The sequence below is a fragment of the Mustela putorius genome, unplaced genomic scaffold (assembly GCF_011764305.1).
Source record: "Mustela putorius furo isolate JIRA1106 unplaced genomic scaffold, ASM1176430v1.1 tig00003871_pilon_pilon_pilon, whole genome shotgun sequence".
NCBI classification, from domain to species: domain Eukaryota; kingdom Metazoa; phylum Chordata; class Mammalia; order Carnivora; family Mustelidae; genus Mustela; species Mustela putorius.
Window position 1 is genome coordinate 1,779,458 of NW_025422023.1, and position 18,961 is coordinate 1,798,418.

General features: G+C 33.6%; 1 protein-coding gene across 2 annotated transcripts in view; it reads left to right on the top strand.

Moving 5' to 3' along the window:
* The window catches only part of GRID2 (glutamate ionotropic receptor delta type subunit 2), a 1,483,500-nt gene that overhangs the window by 902,094 nt on the left and 562,445 nt on the right, over positions 1 to 18,961 (top strand). For both annotated transcript variants that reach the window (XM_004756063.3, XM_004756062.2), the window contains exons 6-7: positions 9,842 to 10,015; positions 17,223 to 17,384. In XM_004756063.3, coding sequence (XP_004756120.1) covers positions 9,842 to 10,015; positions 17,223 to 17,384 — 336 coding nt within the window. The remainder of the gene's footprint in view (positions 1 to 9,841; positions 10,016 to 17,222; positions 17,385 to 18,961) is intronic.

Sequence of the window (18,961 nt, forward strand, 5' to 3'; positions counted from 1 at the left end):
TCACTATGCTGGGGGTGGGCTTTTTGGAAAGAACACATCTCTGCCTCTCCTACCCATATTGATAAAGCTCTTTAATTTTTTGTTGTGGGGTAGCTGCTCAGCTGATTTCCAGTAATTTTTCAGAAGGGATTGTTCCATATGCAGCTGTTGATTCAATGTGTCCAAGTGAGAAGGTGAATTCAGAATATTCCTATACTACCTATTAATTAATTAACTTATCTATTTATGTATTCATTTAAACTTAGTTGATGCACAATTTTGCATTAGTTTCAGGTGTATGATACAGTGATTCAACAAATATGTTACGCTCACTACAAGTTTAGCTATCTTTTGTTATCTTACAGCACTGTTATAATATCATTGACTATATTTCTTATAATATCCCTTTTAATCTCATGACTTATCCATTCCATAACTAGAAATCTGTACCTTCCTCTCCCCTTCACCCATTTTGCCCATATCCCCAACCCTCATCCCTCTGGCAACCATTAGTTTCTTCTCTATAGGTCTGATACTGCCTTTTATTTTTTTGCTTATTCATTTTATGTTTGTTTTGTTTTGTTTTAGATGCCAAATTTGAATGAAATTATATGGTCTTTATCAGTCTGACAAACTTCCCTGGTGGTCTAGTGGTTAGGATTCGGTGCTCTCTTTATCAGTCTGACATATTTCACTTAGCATAATACCCTCTAGGTTCATCTATGTTGTTGCAGATAGCACAATCCTATTTTTTAAATTATTTTTATTAAAATATAATATATTATTTGCCCCAGGGGTACAGGTCTGTGAATGATCAGGCTTACATATTTCATAGCACTCACCATAGCATATACTCTCCCCAATGTCCATAACCCAACAACCCTATCCCAACCCCCACCCCCCAGCAACCCTCAGTTGTTTTGTGAGATTAAGAGTCTCTTATGGTTTGTCTCCCTCCAGATCCCATCTTGTTTCATTTTTTCATTCCTCTGCCCCACAATCCCCCCTCCCTGCCTCTCAAATTCCACATATCAGAGAGATTATTTGATAGCTGTCTTTCTCTGATTGATTTATTTCTCTTGGTATAATACCCTCTAGTTCCATCCACATCATTGCAAATGGCAAAGTTTCATTTCTTTGGATGGCTGCATAGTATTCCATTGTATATATATACACCACATCTTCTTTATCCATTCATCTGTTGATGGACATCTAGATTCTATTCCATAGTTAGGCTGTTGTGGACATTGCTGCTATAATATTTGGGTGCATGTGCCCCTTCGGATCACTACATTTGTATCTTTAGGATAAGTACCCAGTAGTGCGATTGGTGGGTCATAGGGTAGCTCTATTTTCAACTTTTTGAGGAACCTCCCTACTAATTCCAGAGTGACTGCACCAGCTTCCATTTCCACCAACAGTGCAGGAGGGCTCCCCTTTCTCCGCATTCTCGCCAACATCTGTCATTTGCTGACTTGTTAATTTCAGCCATTCTGACTGGTGTGAGGTGGTATCTCATTGTGGTTTTGAGTTGTATTTCCCTGATGCCAAGTGATGTGGAGCACTTTTTCATGTATCTGTTGGCCATCTGGATGTTTTCTTTGTGGAAATGTCTGTCCATGTCCTCTGCCCATTTCTTGATTAGATTATTTGTTCTTTGGGTATTAAGTTTGATAAGTTCTTTATAGATACTTGAATACTAGCCCTTTATCTGATATGTCGTTTTTGAATACCTTCTCCCATTCTGTAAGTTGTCTTGATTTTGTTGAATGTTCCCTTTGCTGTGCAAAAGCTTTTGATCTTGATGAAGTCCCAATAGTTCATTTTTGCCCTTGCCTCCCTTGTGTTTGGTGATGTTTCTAGGAAGAAGTTGCTGTGGCTGAGGTCGAAGAGGTTGCTCCCTGTGCTCTCCTCAAGGATTTTGAGAGGTTTCTGTTGCAAGCTGAGGTCTTTCATCCATGTTAGTCTACTTTTCTGTGTGGTATAAGGAAATGGTCCAGTTTCATCCTTCTGCATGTGGCTGTCCAATTTTCCCAACACCATTTGTTGAAGATGCTATCTTTTTTCCATTGGAAATTCTTTCCTGCTTTGTGAAAGACTAGTTGACCATGGAGTTGAGGGTCCATTTCTGGGCTATTTTGTTCCATTGATCCATGTTTCTGTTTTTGTACCAGTACCATACTGTCTTCATGATTACCACTTTGTAATAGAGCTTAAAGCCTAGACTTGTGAGGCCACCAATACTGACTTTATTTTTCAACATTTCTCTGGCTATTTGGGGTCTTTTTTGGTTTCATATAAATTTTAGAATTATTTGTTCTATTTCTTTGAAAAAAATTGATGATATTTTGATAAGAGTTGCATTAAATGTGTAGATTGCTTTAGGGAGTATAGACATTTTCATAATATTTGTTCTTCCAATCTATGAGCATGGAATGTTTTTCCATTTCTTTGTGCCTTCCTCAATTTCTTTCATGAGTACTTTATAGTTTTCTGAGTACACATTCTTTATATCTTTGGTTAGGTTTACTCTTAGGTATCTTATGGTTTTCGATGCATTTGTAAATGAGATCAACTCCTTAATTTCTCTTTCTTCTGTCTTGCTGTTGGTATCTAGAAATGCAACTGATTTCTGTGAATTGATTTTATATCCTGACTACTGAATTCCGGTATGAGTTCTGGCAGTTTTGGAGTGGAGTCTTTTGGGTTTTCCACATAAAGTATCATATTATCTGCAAAGAGTGAGAGTTTGACTTTTTCTTTGCTGATTCAGATGCCTTTTATTTCTTTTTGTTGTCTGATTGCCAAGGCTAGGACTTCTAGTAATATGTTGAATAACAGTGGTGATAGTGGGCATCCCTGCCATGTTCCTGACTTTAGGGGAAAACTTCTGTTTTTCCCCATTAAGAATGATATTTGCTGTGGGTTTTTCATAGATGGCTTTGATGGTTTTGAAGTATGTACCCTCTATGCCTATACTGTAAAGAGTTTTGATCAAGAAATGATGCTGTACTTTGTCAAGTGTTTTTTCAGCATCTATTGAGAGTTTCATATGGTTTTTATTCTTTCTTTGATTAATGTACTGTATCACATTGATACAAATATGTGAATGTTGAACCAACCTTGCAGCCCAGGAATAAATCTCACTTGGTTGTGGTGAGTAATTTTTTAAATTTACTGTTTGATCCTATTGGCTAGTATTTTGGTGGGAATTTTCGAATCTGTGTTCATCAAGGATATTGGTCTGTAATTCTCCTGTTTGGTGGGGTCTTTGTCTGGTTTTGTGAGGAAGGTAATGCTGGCCTTATGAAATGAGTTTGGAAGTTCTCCTTCCATATCTATTTTTTGGAGCAGTTTCTGGAGAATAGGTATTAATTCTTCTTTAGTGCTTGGTAGAATTCCCCTGGGAAGCTGTCTGGCCCTGGGCTCTTCTTTGTTGGGAGATTTTTGATGAGTGCTTCAATCTCCTCAGTGGTTATGGTTCTGTTCAGGTTTTCTATTTCTTCCTGGTTCAGTTGTGGTAGTTTATATGTCTCTAGGAATGCATCCATTTCTTCCAGATTGTCAAATTTGCTGGCATATAGTTGCTCACAATATGTTCTCATAATTGTTTGTATTTGGTGTTGGTTGTGATCTCTTCTCTTTCATTCATGATTTTATTTATTTAGGTCCTTTCTCCTTTTTTTCTGATAAGTCTGGCCAGGGATTTATCAATCTTATTAATTCTTTCAAAGAACTAGTTCCTAGTTTCATTGATTTGTTCTACTATTCTTTTGGTTTCTATTTCATTAATTTCTGCTCTGATCTTTATGATTTCTCTTCTCCTGGTGGGTTTAGGCTTTCTTTGATGTTCTTTCTCCAGCTTCTTTAGGTGTAGGGTTAGGTTGTGTACTTGAGACCTTTCTTGTTTCTTGAGAAAGGCTTGTATCGCTATATACTTTTTTTTCAGGACTGCCTTTGCTGTGTCCCAAATATTTTGAACCTTTGTGTTTTCATTTTCATTTGTTTCCATGAGTTTTTTCAATTCTTTTTAAATTTCCTAATTGACCCATTTATTCTTTAGTAAGATGCACTTTAGCCTCCATGTATTTGTTTTTCCCCACCTTTCCTCTTGTGATTGAGTTCTAGTTTCAGAGCACTGAAAATATGCAAGAATGATCCCAATCTTTTGGTCCTGGTTGACTAAAGATTAATTAAACCAATTAATACTTAGAATCATTAAACAAAAATGTCCCTTCCCTTCTCTTCTTTGATAATATTACATAGGGGACCCATTAATTACTTTTCCCCCCATATCCAATTAAACTTCTAACAACATGCCTGAATCTTAAAAGTGTGAACCCACGTAGAGATCCTGGAACACCAGGAGTCATCTGTCTACTGCTTCTGTATCTGTTTGTGCTATGGGAGAAATCATTCCTTCATATCATACAGAGGAAGCCTGAGGAGACTAGAGTGTATTTCATTAGTGACAAATATTAAGGAAATAATAACAATTTCTATTTTAGTATAGATTTCATAAACATTAGGAGTCTTTTTAAACTTACATTTAAGTTAATTTAATAAAATATTAGAAGGAAAATGTCTTTAAATGTATATTCAGCAAGTTGGGCCACTATTTTGTAAATAAAACATCCACACAAACAAAGCAATTTAACCAGCAAATAAATCACTAAATGTTAGGAGTATAGGAGACCACAATTCTTTTTTTCCTCCTTCACACTTGGATTTTCTACTGTAAGCTGTCATAACTTTATAACTTCACCTTTACCATTACTAAAACCCTTGTGTCCTTTTTACATGCAGTCCTTCTTACTAGTCCTTGAACAGAGCTGTCATTTCTTTGGGGCAGGTCAATACCACCTAGCTTCTGAAAAATCTGATGTTCACAGCCCACAGTTTATATTTGTTATTATTTTTACCTAAATTAGGTTCAAACATGTTTTCTGTACTTTCATTCCTAGGAAAAATCATCATTATCCATATATCTGCAGTCAACATTCTTCTAAGTGATTCCGTTTAGTTACCTTGTTTTCTCTGAGATACAAAATATGCCTTTGGAAACTTAACTCTCAGTACCTTTACTTTGTTTATGAGTTGCTTATACAAATTTATAATGAATGAATTAAAATTATCCTAGTTTCCATAAAAGAAGAAACATCTATTTCTCAAATTTGCTAAGAAGTTAACAAACTCTAGAAGTAGTAACAACAACAGCAGAACTCTAACTATGCAAATGCCCATTTGACTGAATGTGGAAAACATGAATCTGTCTAGATTGGTTTGCATAGCTACTATTTTGTTGCTAATTTTAAAATGGGTTGCAAACATTTATTTAATCTATTGCACCAATAGTTTCTTAAAGAGGTGCTATAAATCAAAGTTGGCAATGTGCATCATGATACAAATTGATGTACGAACTTGAAAACAATATATTTTTTTCATTTGCAATAAGTGTGTTATAATAATGAGAGGCTGTGTTACCTCATATGGTATAATCAATCATATGTTAGTAGTTGGTAATGGTATTTATCTTCTCCCTGCAATCAGTGACTCTAGCTCAGAACAGCCTTTCCATATAAGTATTGTCATCCCCCTATGGTCATGAAACAGATGGCCTCACACTTTATTTAAGTTTTACAAAAATTAGAAATTCAGATAGAAAGATATGCATTGTCTAGAGATGCAGGAAACATCACGCTATAAGCACCCTCTATCCTTTGATAACACTGAACCTGACCTTTGGTGCCCTGACTTCTTGTTTAAATAATTTAAGGTAATTGCTGCAATTCAGTATTGCAGTTAAAAAGAAGTTGTTGTTTAGATTTTAAAAGCCTATATGTGTAAAGGAGGTTGTTCATTTTTCCTAGTTTAGTGATTAATTGAACTGCTCACTACTAATCTCTCAAGCAGAAATTTACCATTCTGCTACATTTCCTGCTGGTATATAGCCTACAGTTGGTTTTGTTCCATATTTCAACATTATGTTTGTGTAATTATTTCACATTAATGTTAAATTTTGTGGAAGCGTGAAAGGTTCATCTTTGCTAAAGCATGAAGAATATAAACATTAGCAAAAGCAACAACAAAAAAATATAATTTTTTCAAACTACGCCATATAGTATACTGCTTAATGACATTACTAAAATCTGGCTTATTTGTTAGTGTTGAAGTTATGACAGCATCCCAGTTGCTACACTTAAAATTTCAGGTATCTATCTTTAGGAGATAGTTTGGTGAAGTCCTGCCATTACTTCATTTGTTCATTCATTTTTAAATTTATCAACATTTAACAAATACCTATGATGAGACAGAAACTTTGTTAGATGCTGACATTTAAAAAAATTTAAAAAAAGGGAAAAGAAGGAAGTCTCTTCCAAAATAGTTTATACAGTATAGATGGGCATCTTATCTAATGGATTTTGAGAGTCTTTCCTTCCCTGGAATTTATTATTTTAAACCTATGCTGATACACCACAAAGATTTGGGAGTGACTGAATTCTCCTAAAAGATTTGTTCTGGGAAGTGGCTGTTTCTGGATGGAGTTGAAACAAAGTTTTAGCTTTCCTCTTCTTCTCTCTTACACAGTTCAGGGTTCACCTTGTACCAAACTCTTACAGCAAAGGGAATAGGAATATTTTGACTTGACTATTAATAATTTTTTATTATCTGTGTAAGTTATTTTTTGGGAAAAAAAAAGACTGTATGCCTAATTCCTAAAGAAGTGTGTGTATACACACACACACACACAAACACATATACATTCAAATATATGTGTATATGTATGTTTTATTATATCTAACATATGTTTTATTATATCTAACATATGTTTTATTATATCTAAATATGTTAGATATAATAAAACCTTTTTTCGGGGCGCCTGGGTGCTCAGTGTGTTAAAGCCTCTGCCTTCGGCTCAGGTCATGATCCCAGGGTCCTGGTATGAAGCCCTGCATCAGGCTCTCTGCTCCGCGGGGAGCCTGCTTCCTCCTCTGCCTGCCTCTCTGCTTACTTGTGATTTCTCTCTGTCAAATAAATAAATAAAATCTTTAAAAATAAATAAATAACACATTTTTTCACTTTTATTACATTATTAATTCTTAATTCAGAAATATACTTATTCATATAGAGAATACAAAAAGAACAAACAATTTTGTTATTCAACCTCTTTAAATTCTTTAAAACTGAGAAAATTTCTGTATATCTTTATAGAGATTAGCATAATTTGGTGGTACTGGAGGCTTGGGAGAATGAGTGTTTGAACTGGTTCTGGATTTTTAAAAAATCTGATGGTTCGCACATTTTTTAAAGTTCAGAGTCTTAGAACAATGTAAATTCTAATAGATTATACAATAGTTTCATATTTTATTATAGTAGTTTACTTATGGATTTTTTTTCATTTAAAAGAGTATCTTTAAAATAGAGTAAATATTCATTTGACTTTCAGTGTTTACATAGCATTACATCTGCCTCTCTTGAAATGCACTTTTTGAAATGTAGAAGTAAAGTTCTGTAAATATAAAATAGCTGCCTAATCAAGTTTTCATATCGCTATCAAACTATTTTTGAGATCAGGTGTCAAAACTAAAACTGCAAGTGAATTTTTTGAGACAGACTGTCTGTTAACTTCATTCAGAATGGCAGATTCTTTCCTCCCAGAAAATTACTTCCTTTTCCCTTTCCCAAATAATAATAGGCAAAATATATTCAATTTAAATTGACATTTCCTCAGATATAGCTTAGTTGCTTAGACACCTGAGAACTTCAGCTTTCAAAATCATCCCTTTTTGCGGGCTTGAAAATAGTCCACTTAAAGACTTTGGCTCATGATAGATTACTTTATTATTCCTTATAGAATCATTAATATGTTTAATACCAGAATAATATATCTTTATAGTTTTAATTTCTATCATTCATGAATATTAATCTAAATATTTCACATAAGGAAATGTGCATATCTTGTATAATTACTTTAGAGAGTGTTTCTTTTGATGACATTTATAAATTCATACCATGAATAAAGAATATTTTGAATGAAGAACTTGGAATTTCTCTGGTTCTTTATTTATGAAGTAAGAATCACAGTATCTGATTCAGAATGCAGTTTTTAGTAGAAAATGAGACAATAGGTGAAGTGCTTAATGTTTGTCAACTATAAGCAGAGACTTAATATAAGTTTTTATACTAACATGCTGATTTATAGTTCATCATGTGTGGGGCAGGTAGAAATGATGCTGTTTTACAAAATGTTGCTGTATCTTAGTATTACTAAAGAACAAAAGATCACATATATAACAAAACTTAATTAACATTATGAAAAAGGTGGTAGAATCTCTCACTGTCTTTTAAATGAAAATTCCTGTCTGCACAACATGGAATAAAAAAAAAAAAGTAAAGACACTGAAAAGCAATATTAGTTACTTTTAAAATGTTTCTGGTTAAATTTCAGTCTTAAAATGGAAGTTGATGAGATACTGTTTAATTCTGCTTTGTGAATAGATAATAGAGAATTAAAAAGTGACTTGCTTTTTGCCAGATAGTGTTTCTGGTGGGCTAGGGAAAGGACATAGACTAAAGGAAAAAGACAGCATTTTAAATGAGAAAAATCATTTTTTATGGTACATTAGGGATCAATTGACCAGAAATCCAGAATATTATACTGCATACAGCTGACAGGTATTATTTTATTTCCAGAAAATCTCTATTTTGTGAAGATAAAAAATAATGAATTTTAAAACTAATATATGCTTTAAATAAGAATAATATGTAATTAATCTAGAAAGGAAAAGAAGACAATTTATACCTGTAAATAGTCTTTTTCTTTTTCATTATTCTTTAATAATTCTTCAGATCAAAACCAAGAAATGCTCACCACAGTCCAAAATTTATCTTGTGTCAAATCTTATTTCTGCCGTCATAAGAATCTATTGAAACCGATAATATGTTAATTGCAAAGGCTTTGTTGGTTTAAAACACTCCAAATGGACACTATGAAGCACAAACTGCTTTAGTAAAGACTGCCTTAAAACTAAAATTTATTCTTATCATTTCTATTCTAATTCCAGTTAGAATAGATGTTATTGTATAAAAATATTAATTCATTTTTATTATTTCTACTTCCATGATTGATCCAAGTCTTAAAATTTAAGTCTGAAGTTGGAAGGTGGGAGGGGGTGAAGAGAGTAGAAAATATGTTCCTTGACTTTGACAAATACTCATGTGCAAGATAATATCAATTTGGATAAAGAATATTGGTTTTTTTTTCCATTCATCTATTCTGGTTCACATTGTATAATAAAAAATGTTCCATCTTTATGAACACTTTGTTTAATCTGTTCTTTACCAAGAGAAATGTATGAATTAATACCAGTTCTAAGAAATAATTGAGAAACGTTTTTTTAAATGTCCTCTTGTTTTCTTTACTTGCTTTATTTAAAAACTCCATTTTTCATTTCTAAGAAAAATATATATTCCTCTTACATTGCAACTATCTTCTGGGTACTCAAAGTACCTTGAAACCCACTGATTTTATGACCTTTTTCAATGTTTAGACAAATATTTTTCCAATGTTCAACATAGTATATTAGAAAATTACTACAGATAAGGTGGATTTAAGCAGTTGCTCCATTTAGAATTATTTAGGCATTAATGTATATAATATAAAGCACAAACAACACCTATAAATGAGCTGATCATTTTAATTAACATGTATTATTGTTTTCATCTGGATGTGCCCTAAGCACTAAGCAAATGCATTATAGTCACGAATTCCTTTACATTTACAAATAACAACTCATTAATAGTTTTCTGTTTCTGTTACCATATTAAAGCATTTCTAATAATTCCATTTCTTATCTTATAGGAAATAAATGATGTGGATGTTCAGGAACTTGTAAGAAGATCAATTGGAAGGTTAACAATCATCAGGCAAACATTTCCAGTCCCCCAGAACATAAGTCAGCGATGTTTCCGTGGCAACCATCGAATATCTTCAACGTTGTGTGATCCAAAGGATCCATTTGCTCAGAATATGGAGGTATATTCTAAATGCTACAGTATTTCTCTCGGGTGCTTCATTGGCCAATTATACAGAGCTCTTTGAGTTGTAATAGATTCAGAATGATACATGTTTGCATTTTCTGAACTATTCTCTTCCTCTAGAAATTTAGTAAGTCTGATGCACGAATGCTAAGAATTTCTGTCTTTGATCTTGACCTCATTATAGCAAAATACATACTCATTTAATAAAAATATAATGAGTAAATGTTATTTCCTTCTCAGCAAGTAGATACATAGCATTTGCCACGGTGGAATTTGTGATTGACATTCTTTAATGCCAAATTCCAAATTATTAAATTTGCTTGACTTCTCTGGCATAACAAGGACATAGACATTTATTCTCTTTTTAAATATTAGTCTCCAGTTTGAAGATATTCATCAAAAAATACTTAGAAATGCAAAAATACTATAGTGCTATATAGTCCTATCGAAATCAGATGGGATATAACTGAAAGCTTTGCTATTCAGAATACAACAAAGAAATTCAAAGTAAATAAATAAAATCTCTGAGCAGCGAAATAGAGAACAGGAAGTCCCTGCAGTTTACTCATAAGGATGTCCTTTAAAAACTCACCCAGAGCCTATTTTCTTTTTCTTAAGGAAAATGCTATCAGATTTAGTTTTATTTAGTTTTATTTCCTTTGCACTGGAAATCTCAATATGTCAGTATGAATGGGTTGTTACCAAGGCAGGCATATCGACAACAGTCCGAAGCCATAAGGAGCATTTTCTAGCAGACAAGGGACAGAAAAAAATAATCAGATATACTAATTCAAATATCCTATCAGTGTAGGGCTTTTCCAATAAAAACAACTCGGTGTCATAAAACAGTTCCTAAGGGTATAATCGTGCTATGCTGCTAACATATTAGTATTGTAACAATAACTCTGAGATAGCAACAAAGATTAAAGTCATGGTCAATTTCAGAAGTCAGAAAAATATATATTTTAGAAAGCTGTTATTTCAAAATGTTTAATATCAAAAATGTTTTAGTGCTTAGAGATACTCAGTTTGAACAGTTTGGAAATACACCCCTATAAGAACTAGTTCATCCCCAGTAATACCAGATAAATAAGGTCATTTTGTAAAATGACTTCTTTTGAAAGACATCTCAACATTTTTCCTATCTTTAGTCAGTTTTGGATTTTTTTAAAGATTAATTACTATTTATCCAACCACTTCATCATACTTATCACCATTGTAAGGAGCAGCATGTATTTACCAGGACCATTGACCACAAAAATTTGTGTTCCTTACTAGATTTAGGCTCTTTGAGACTAGGTCTCCTCCAAGATCTGGTATCATAAAATCCCATGAAGTACTCATCTATCTTTGTTTCCTCCATCACACCTAACACACTGCTTTGCTTCTTCATAAATATATGTTGATTTGAATGTAATTAAGGAGAAGACAATGATTAAAGTATGCCACTCTGAAGCCTAAACAAGGTCTGTTTAAATTTTAATGCCAGTCTTACACATATGCTTATAATGACCCATTTTTTCATATTAATTGGTCATGAACATGATTGATATGAAAATGATAGAATTCTAAATGGAGACAGTGGAATAAGTTTGATTAAGAAAATTTTGAATTATTGAAGTTCATCTCTGTCAAAGGAAGTAATAGGAAATATACAAACTGGGAAAGCAGAAAGTAGCTACATAATATTTTGAGGCACATTCATCTAAAAGTATAATCCTACTGATTTATTAATGAGTATCTTGAAACCATGGAACAAATATTTTTTCTTTCTTCTTTCTTTCTTTCTTTCTTTCTTTCTTTCTTTTTCTTTCTTTCTCTTCATAGCCCCAGACTTCTATACTGAGTTAAGGAAGCACCATGCCTCTTATCCCACACCTTTGTCTTCTACCTGTAAAACCCACAGATGGAAGAAAATAAGAAAATTACTTTTCTTTGAGGATTTATCACACAATAACTTCCCTATTATACATAATAGGTTTTGAGAAAATATCTAGTATATAAAAGAAAAATTGACAGAAGATTTGATATGTGGATATATATATAAAATTAAGAATCTTAAATGCAGGACTGTTAATTTAAGATGTTCCACTAAAAACACAACATATGATATAGAGGCTTCTCTTGGTAAAAATTTTATCTGACTGAAGTTAGAGGAAGCCACAAGAATAATATGTTTTAAAAAATTGGAAGTAGGGGATTCCTTCAGAGACGTAACCCTCCCAACTTGGAGCCTATAAAAAACTGCAGGTAAATAGGATCACAGATTTTTATCTTATCAGAAGGGTACTATTAAAAATAACTCAGAAAAAGTGAAAGTATGAAAATATGACTCAAGTGAGCTCTAAAAATAGAGACCCAACTATTAAATAGAAACCCAACTCTAAAATCACAATAGTCATTACAACAGGGGAGAAGAGAGTTCATGTGGGTCTTGGTAGAGGTCTCTGGGCTGTTACTTAATTTAATATACAGAGAAAGAAGATTCAGATTTGTTTTGTTATAAACAAAAAAACAAGGTTTCCAAACTTTTAAATTCATGCCAGAAAGACTAAAATCAAGGATGAGTTGAAGTTGCAAAATAAAGTTAAAGAAAACTTTTAGCTCTAGAGACAAAGTTTGTACAATATATGAAGCGAGAAAAAAGTGAGGCATTAACTGCTTGGTGAAACTAATGTTAGATTGGCTACTAATGGAGAGAAAATAGAAAATTTCAAATTCTTTTTTGCTTTTGTTATCTCCATCTAAGAAAAACTGTCTTCAAATTGGAAAAATTAGAGTTAAAGTTATTTTTAAAAAATAAACCACTGGTTTATAAGGAGCAGGGTTTGGAGATGGTAAGCCTATGCCTTACTGCTTTAAAATGAGGTCTAAATAATAATTGTTTTAGAATATTAAATAAAACAATAGATATGATCACAATATTATAATTTAGAAATATCAGAAAAATACTTGGATAGAAGACCCAAGTACATGAGATTGGTATATTGTTCCAAGTTTCAAAAGGAAGGAAAATGATTCTGACAGAATTTAATACACTAAAAGTTGATATTTGTATAAACTGTAGAATATATTACTAAATATACATGGTTTGGGATACTTCAAATATGACAATAGGACTTCCTTAAGGGTAAGCACTACCAAACTAAATCCTATTTACTTATTTTTTTTTATAAAGATAGAATGTTATAAACCTATTTATTGCATATTGACTTTTAGATGTAATTTACCAATTTCCTTATGAAATCTTTATAGAAAGGCATTAAAAAGTCTAGATAGGTTAATGTCACACAAATATTTCAATAAAGAACTTAGAAGATAGTAGTAAACATTATTTTTAGATTTAAAAAAGAAGAAAAAGATAAAAGTTAGAAATATGTGAAATAGAAATATGTGGAAGTCTCATCTTAAAATTTATAACTTATGAGTTTCTTTAAAATTAAATGTAATATTTCAAATAATTTACCAGTTAACTTTGTTTATTCTTCAAATTTTTGAGCAAATTTGATATGCCTGGAACATAGCTCAGATATATTTTGTAGCTCTGAGTACTTCTAATATCCATAACTTCTTTTAACTTCAATTTGGGAAGTATGGAACTAAGAGGATGCTCAACCATAATGATAAATATTCTACTCTTGAAGTGCAAGGAACTGTATATGGTCATCCAAAAATAGTATTCTTGGACCTTACATTTTTAATTATTTACCATTACGCAAATAAAAGTGAATAATAATGCCTAACAGATTTGTAAATGACATAAAGCTAGGAGAGAAAGCTTATGCTGTGTTATATAATCAAGATCCAAATTATTAATATTTGATGATTAAAAATAAATGTGAAATTTGACATTTCAAGGAGATAAAGGATAGGTTCAAAATTATTACAAGAAGTCTGGATGGATAAGACCTGATTTGATAGCTGTTTAAGGTTATTAAGATGAAGGCAAATTTTGTTTAAACATAGCACAAGTCCTTTTGGCTCTAAGCCATTTTAATGTGATCTTGGTCTCCTTAGTGGAGCATTTTGTGAGATCAAGAGAGACAACCCTTTAGACTACTCTGTCCTAGACAGATCACATCTGCAATAATGTGTTGGCAATGAGTTCTAAACTCTGAACAGAAACATCAAAAACTAAGAGGACAGAAGAAAAATGCTGAGATGATGAGCAGCCTAGGAGTTACACCAAATGATGAACAACCAAAGGAAAGAGGATGTTTCAGGGCAAGTCATGGCTGCTGTCAAATATTAGAAGATTGTCTTATAAAGGAGGTGGGTGCTGGGGGCTCAAGTAAGTCAGAAAGTGAGGGTGGTGACAGTAAGATAGAGAGAAATGATTGGTCAGATGGTGGAAAAATGGAGTTTGAGATGTTAGAGGAGGTGTGTGTTTGGATCTGGTAAATAGACCCTCTTGTTGGTTGTGGCCAGAACAAAAGTCAAAATCATCTCTGTAGGAATTTCAGTGACTTCTTTTAATGGAGGGAGATAGTTTAGAATCACTGTGAGAGAGGAGTCAAAGACCTCATGAATACAGAGTGACCAGCAGACCAATAGGTGATAGCAGAATAGGACCTCAGCATAGGAAAGAGCATGAACCTCAAAACAGAATAGGCACTTCCCTGAGAAACAACTATCAGAAGGGGTAATGGAAATCTCAGAGAATGTCATCACCTCCTTTCAATTCCATAGTTCAGAAGGTGGGAATGAGAGGCAGCCATTTGTCAAAAACACCTGTCATATCAAAGACAAGGCATTCACCTTTAGGAGCAGCATGGACGATTAAGGCACATGCCTCAGAGTTTGCAAGAGACCCTGTGCCATGGCAATGTCAAGATTAGGATGGAACACAAGTTGCCAGGTTTCTCACATCTTGACTTCTGTCAGATGTACCTGACATTAAACCTGACTTCCTTTTCTTTGTCTTCTCTTATTTGACAACTATTTATCAAAAGCCAAATGTGTGCTAGGCTCCAGACTAAGCCAAGAGGAAATAAAGAAGAAGGGAAACAAAATTACAGAGGGGAAACATTTGGACACTATGAGCCCTATCTGGAAGGAACTCATATTCTAGTGTGAAAACCAGATTAAACAAACAAACAAACAAACAAACAAACTTACCATTACATGTTACAAATAGAAGCATGCAACATGAGCATCATGGGAGATAAAGAAGACTGCCCAATTAGCCTGGAAACAAGTAGAGTCCTGAGAATTAGCCAGGGTAGGATTCACCTCACCTGTGACCTGCAAATTGAATATTAGAAGTTAGGTAGTTGGAGAAAGGTAAAGAGACATCAAAGAGTGCTGTTCCTACCATTTCATATATATATATATATATATATATATATATATATATATATATATATATTTAAATCAGTCAGCCAGAGGGAGAAGCCAAGGAGAGCTAGAGAGTGAAGAGCAAGCAAGTTTGAGGCAGCCAAGCAAGGAAAGGTTAAAAGAGGCCAGAGTATTGCAGATTATTGAGAAAATGTCCAAAAGTTTTCCGTTCAGGTCTTCAAAGTCTAATTCAAACTGAATTTTGACTCATCAACTACTTTTATCTTCAAGTCCTCATTCATTGCAGATGTCATCCATGCCCCCTACTCTCTCTAATAATTATCAGACAGGGGAGGTTCAGGGAGGTGAAGGTGAGAGTAACCTGTCCTAATATTTCCTTATAAAGAACAAACTGGTATTTCACATAGTGCATGAGAATATGTAGTACCTCTTTATTTTGCTTTCAAGTCACATCATTTTACTTATTTATTTTATTTAAATTCAATTAATTAACATATAACATATTATTGGTTTCAGAGGTAGAGGTCAGTGAGTCATCAGTCATATAATACCTAATGCTCGTTCAATCACAAGCCTCCATTAATATCCCTGTCTCTTTAAAGAAAGACCTGCCTTCCCTCAGTACTATGCATATAAAATGATGCTTAACAAAAACAAATGATTAAGATTCACCTAGTAATGAAAGAAAACTCACAAGGCACTTTTAGGAAGTGCTTATTAACAGTTTTTCATAATATTAAACTGTCATCCCAATAGTTGAAATTTAGTGCCATTCTGTGATGGTTGAAGACAATTTCATAAGATTCCTTAGTAATGAATTATAATTAATTATAAACAAAGGGCAATCAACATATTGTCACCTTTGTTTTCAGGAAAAAACTGTGATAACAAGATATATTTAAAAATCTGAGGAGACTCAAACGCTTTAAGATGGATTTAACTTCCATAGCTATAGTGATTTCTCATTTTTTTTTACTTTGTGTTTTATTTTTCCTTCAGAGAAGTAGTAATATACCATTTAAAATCTTTTACTGACTTTGGATGTATCTTGGTGTTTATATTTCCTAAATAATTTCTAATATCTTCAAAAAATAAACACCTCCTGCAATTGACAGTATGAATAGTACTTCTGGCACGAGTTAAGTGTAAGAGTGCAATAGATCAGAGCAAAAATTTTCAGTTCATTTTTTCAATTTATATAGAAGGGAGATAATGACATGATTACTCTGGAAGAAGAAAGCATTAATATATATAACACATATTCACCCACAGTTCATAGTTTATGGTATTTGTCATGCTATTGAATTGCAATTCCTGTGTATGCCTAGATAAGTTTGTATAGATCCTTGATAATTATAATGTTTATGAATGGCACTGTGTTCTCTCATTTTCTCATCACCGAATCTCCATAGACAGACACATACACACAGATGGCCGCTTCCTTTTTCTTGCACCTATGACACTCATTTTATATGTAAGATCAAGTTGATATTTCTCCATCTGAATAATCAGAATGCAAAAACTTGACATATTCAGAAAATGTATTATTCAGTTTGCCCTTCCAATCTGAAACCCTTAGATCCTTACCTCTTCAGAAAGAAATGAGGGCCAGTGATTTTCAAAGGTCTGACACTAAGAGTCTCGCCTCTTCGAAACTTCTTTTTTATCTTCCCTTTCACACCTAAATAAGCCGAGAAAGCAATTGAGGCATACAATCAGACAAGACTTCATTGTCAATGGGGAAATTGCCCAGGAAATGAAAAAAAGAAACCTTTTGCTTAATAAATAACCCAGTAAACCAGCCATCTATGACATGAACGGAAGTAGTCGAGCTGATGATTTTCCCCTTATTCTCAATGGTAGGCATCAATGATTCTAATGATTACCGTCTAATGTCTTTTCAGATTTCAAACCTTTACATATATGACACGGTGCTTTTGCTTGCTAATGCTTTTCATAAGAAACTGGAGGACCGAAAATGGCACAGCATGGCCAGTTTGTCGTGTATCAGAAAGAACTCCAAGCCTTGGCAGGGAGGGCGATCCATGCTGGAGACCATCAAGAAGGTAACTTTTGGCTAACGTTTCACTCTCCTTAATTTTCATGGAAAGGGGATACATTAAGTTGTCTTTTGTTGAGATATCTTTTAAAAGGATGTTTCTCATCACCAATACTGTTGTCAATGTAAGACGCAAGACAGTGTAATAGAGAAATGAAATATTAAAAGAAACAACATCAGAAAGTCACATACATGCATAAAACGAGGAGCCCTTCCTTACACGTCAGGGAATTATATAAAGTTAGGTTGAATTATTTTTAGCTGCCTTTGTTATACCTTTAGGATTAGGGATACTAAGATTATTTTGGTGCCTGTTACAAGTACAAATAGGTGGGGTTTTCTTTTCCTTAAAATGCACCGTCAAGGGGCACCTGGGTGGCTCAGTGGGTTAAAATCTCTGCCTTCAGCTCAGGTCATGGTCCTAGAGACCTGGGATTGAGCCCCACATCGGGCTCTCTGCTCAGTGGGGAGCCTGCTTCCTTCTCTCTTTTTCTGCCTGCCTCTTAGCCTATTTGTGATCTCTGTCTGTCAAATAAATAAATAAAATCTTTAAAAAAAAATGCACGATCAACTGAAAAAAATAAGCGCAAGACTTCACTGTCTTTGGAATACATGATCCATGGTACAACATTACAGGAGATGATCCTTAATTTATCATATGATAAAGATAAAATTCATAAACAGTTAATATTTTTCAGCCTTCGTGAACTATTTGAGATATTTGGTGCATTCTTCTTCCTCACTGTCAGCGTGGTGTTTAGCCGGGCTGTGACCCGCTTTGGCTGAGCTATGTGCTCTGTTCCCGGGAGGCAGTTTATGGTGCTTAGCTCCTCTCCACGGTATACGTGTTCTGCAGTTTATTAGCCTCTTTGTCATGTCATCCTTGCTGGCATTTTCTGTTTGTCTCACACAGCTTCTTGGATTTAAAATGAAATGATTAATAAAACAAACAAATTTCTCCTGTACCCTTTACACAAAGAAGACAGACACTTGGAAGTTGATGTTCCTTATTTTACCCATCCTTTTTTTCTCTGATGTGTTTGCCTTTCTCTTCTGAAACAAAAAGAGAAACAGCTAGTTGAGTGAAATATGAACATTTTTTAGAAAAGCCAGAGAAAAATTTAAAAATTTATCATTAGAAGTGAATGAGCTGTACAAGAAACCAGGAAGTGGAAGAAGGAAATGTTGCAAATGGAGACTAGCCTGGATATTTCTCTTGGTGTGGTTCCTCTTTGTGAAAGAATCGCTTTAATGAGAATTTAGGCTCTTATCAACAGAAGTGCTTGAGAATTCAATGCATTGAATATATTGGCAGAATAAAATATTTCAACTAAAAAAATGAGTAAGTCAAATCTAAACTCAAAGTGTTGCCAAGATCTCCCTATCTGTCTGTGTAGAGATTTGGCAGGTATGAATCCAAGGGAAGTTGTTGAACATGATTCTGATCCTGCCAATTTATTAATTCATGGTTTGGCTGGGATTCATTCTTCTGAATGAATATAAAGGCAGGATAATAGTTTGGGAGGTTGCTTAGGAGATACTTATTTAGTGGAAGTATTAGTGGGAGGGGAAAGAGAGACACCA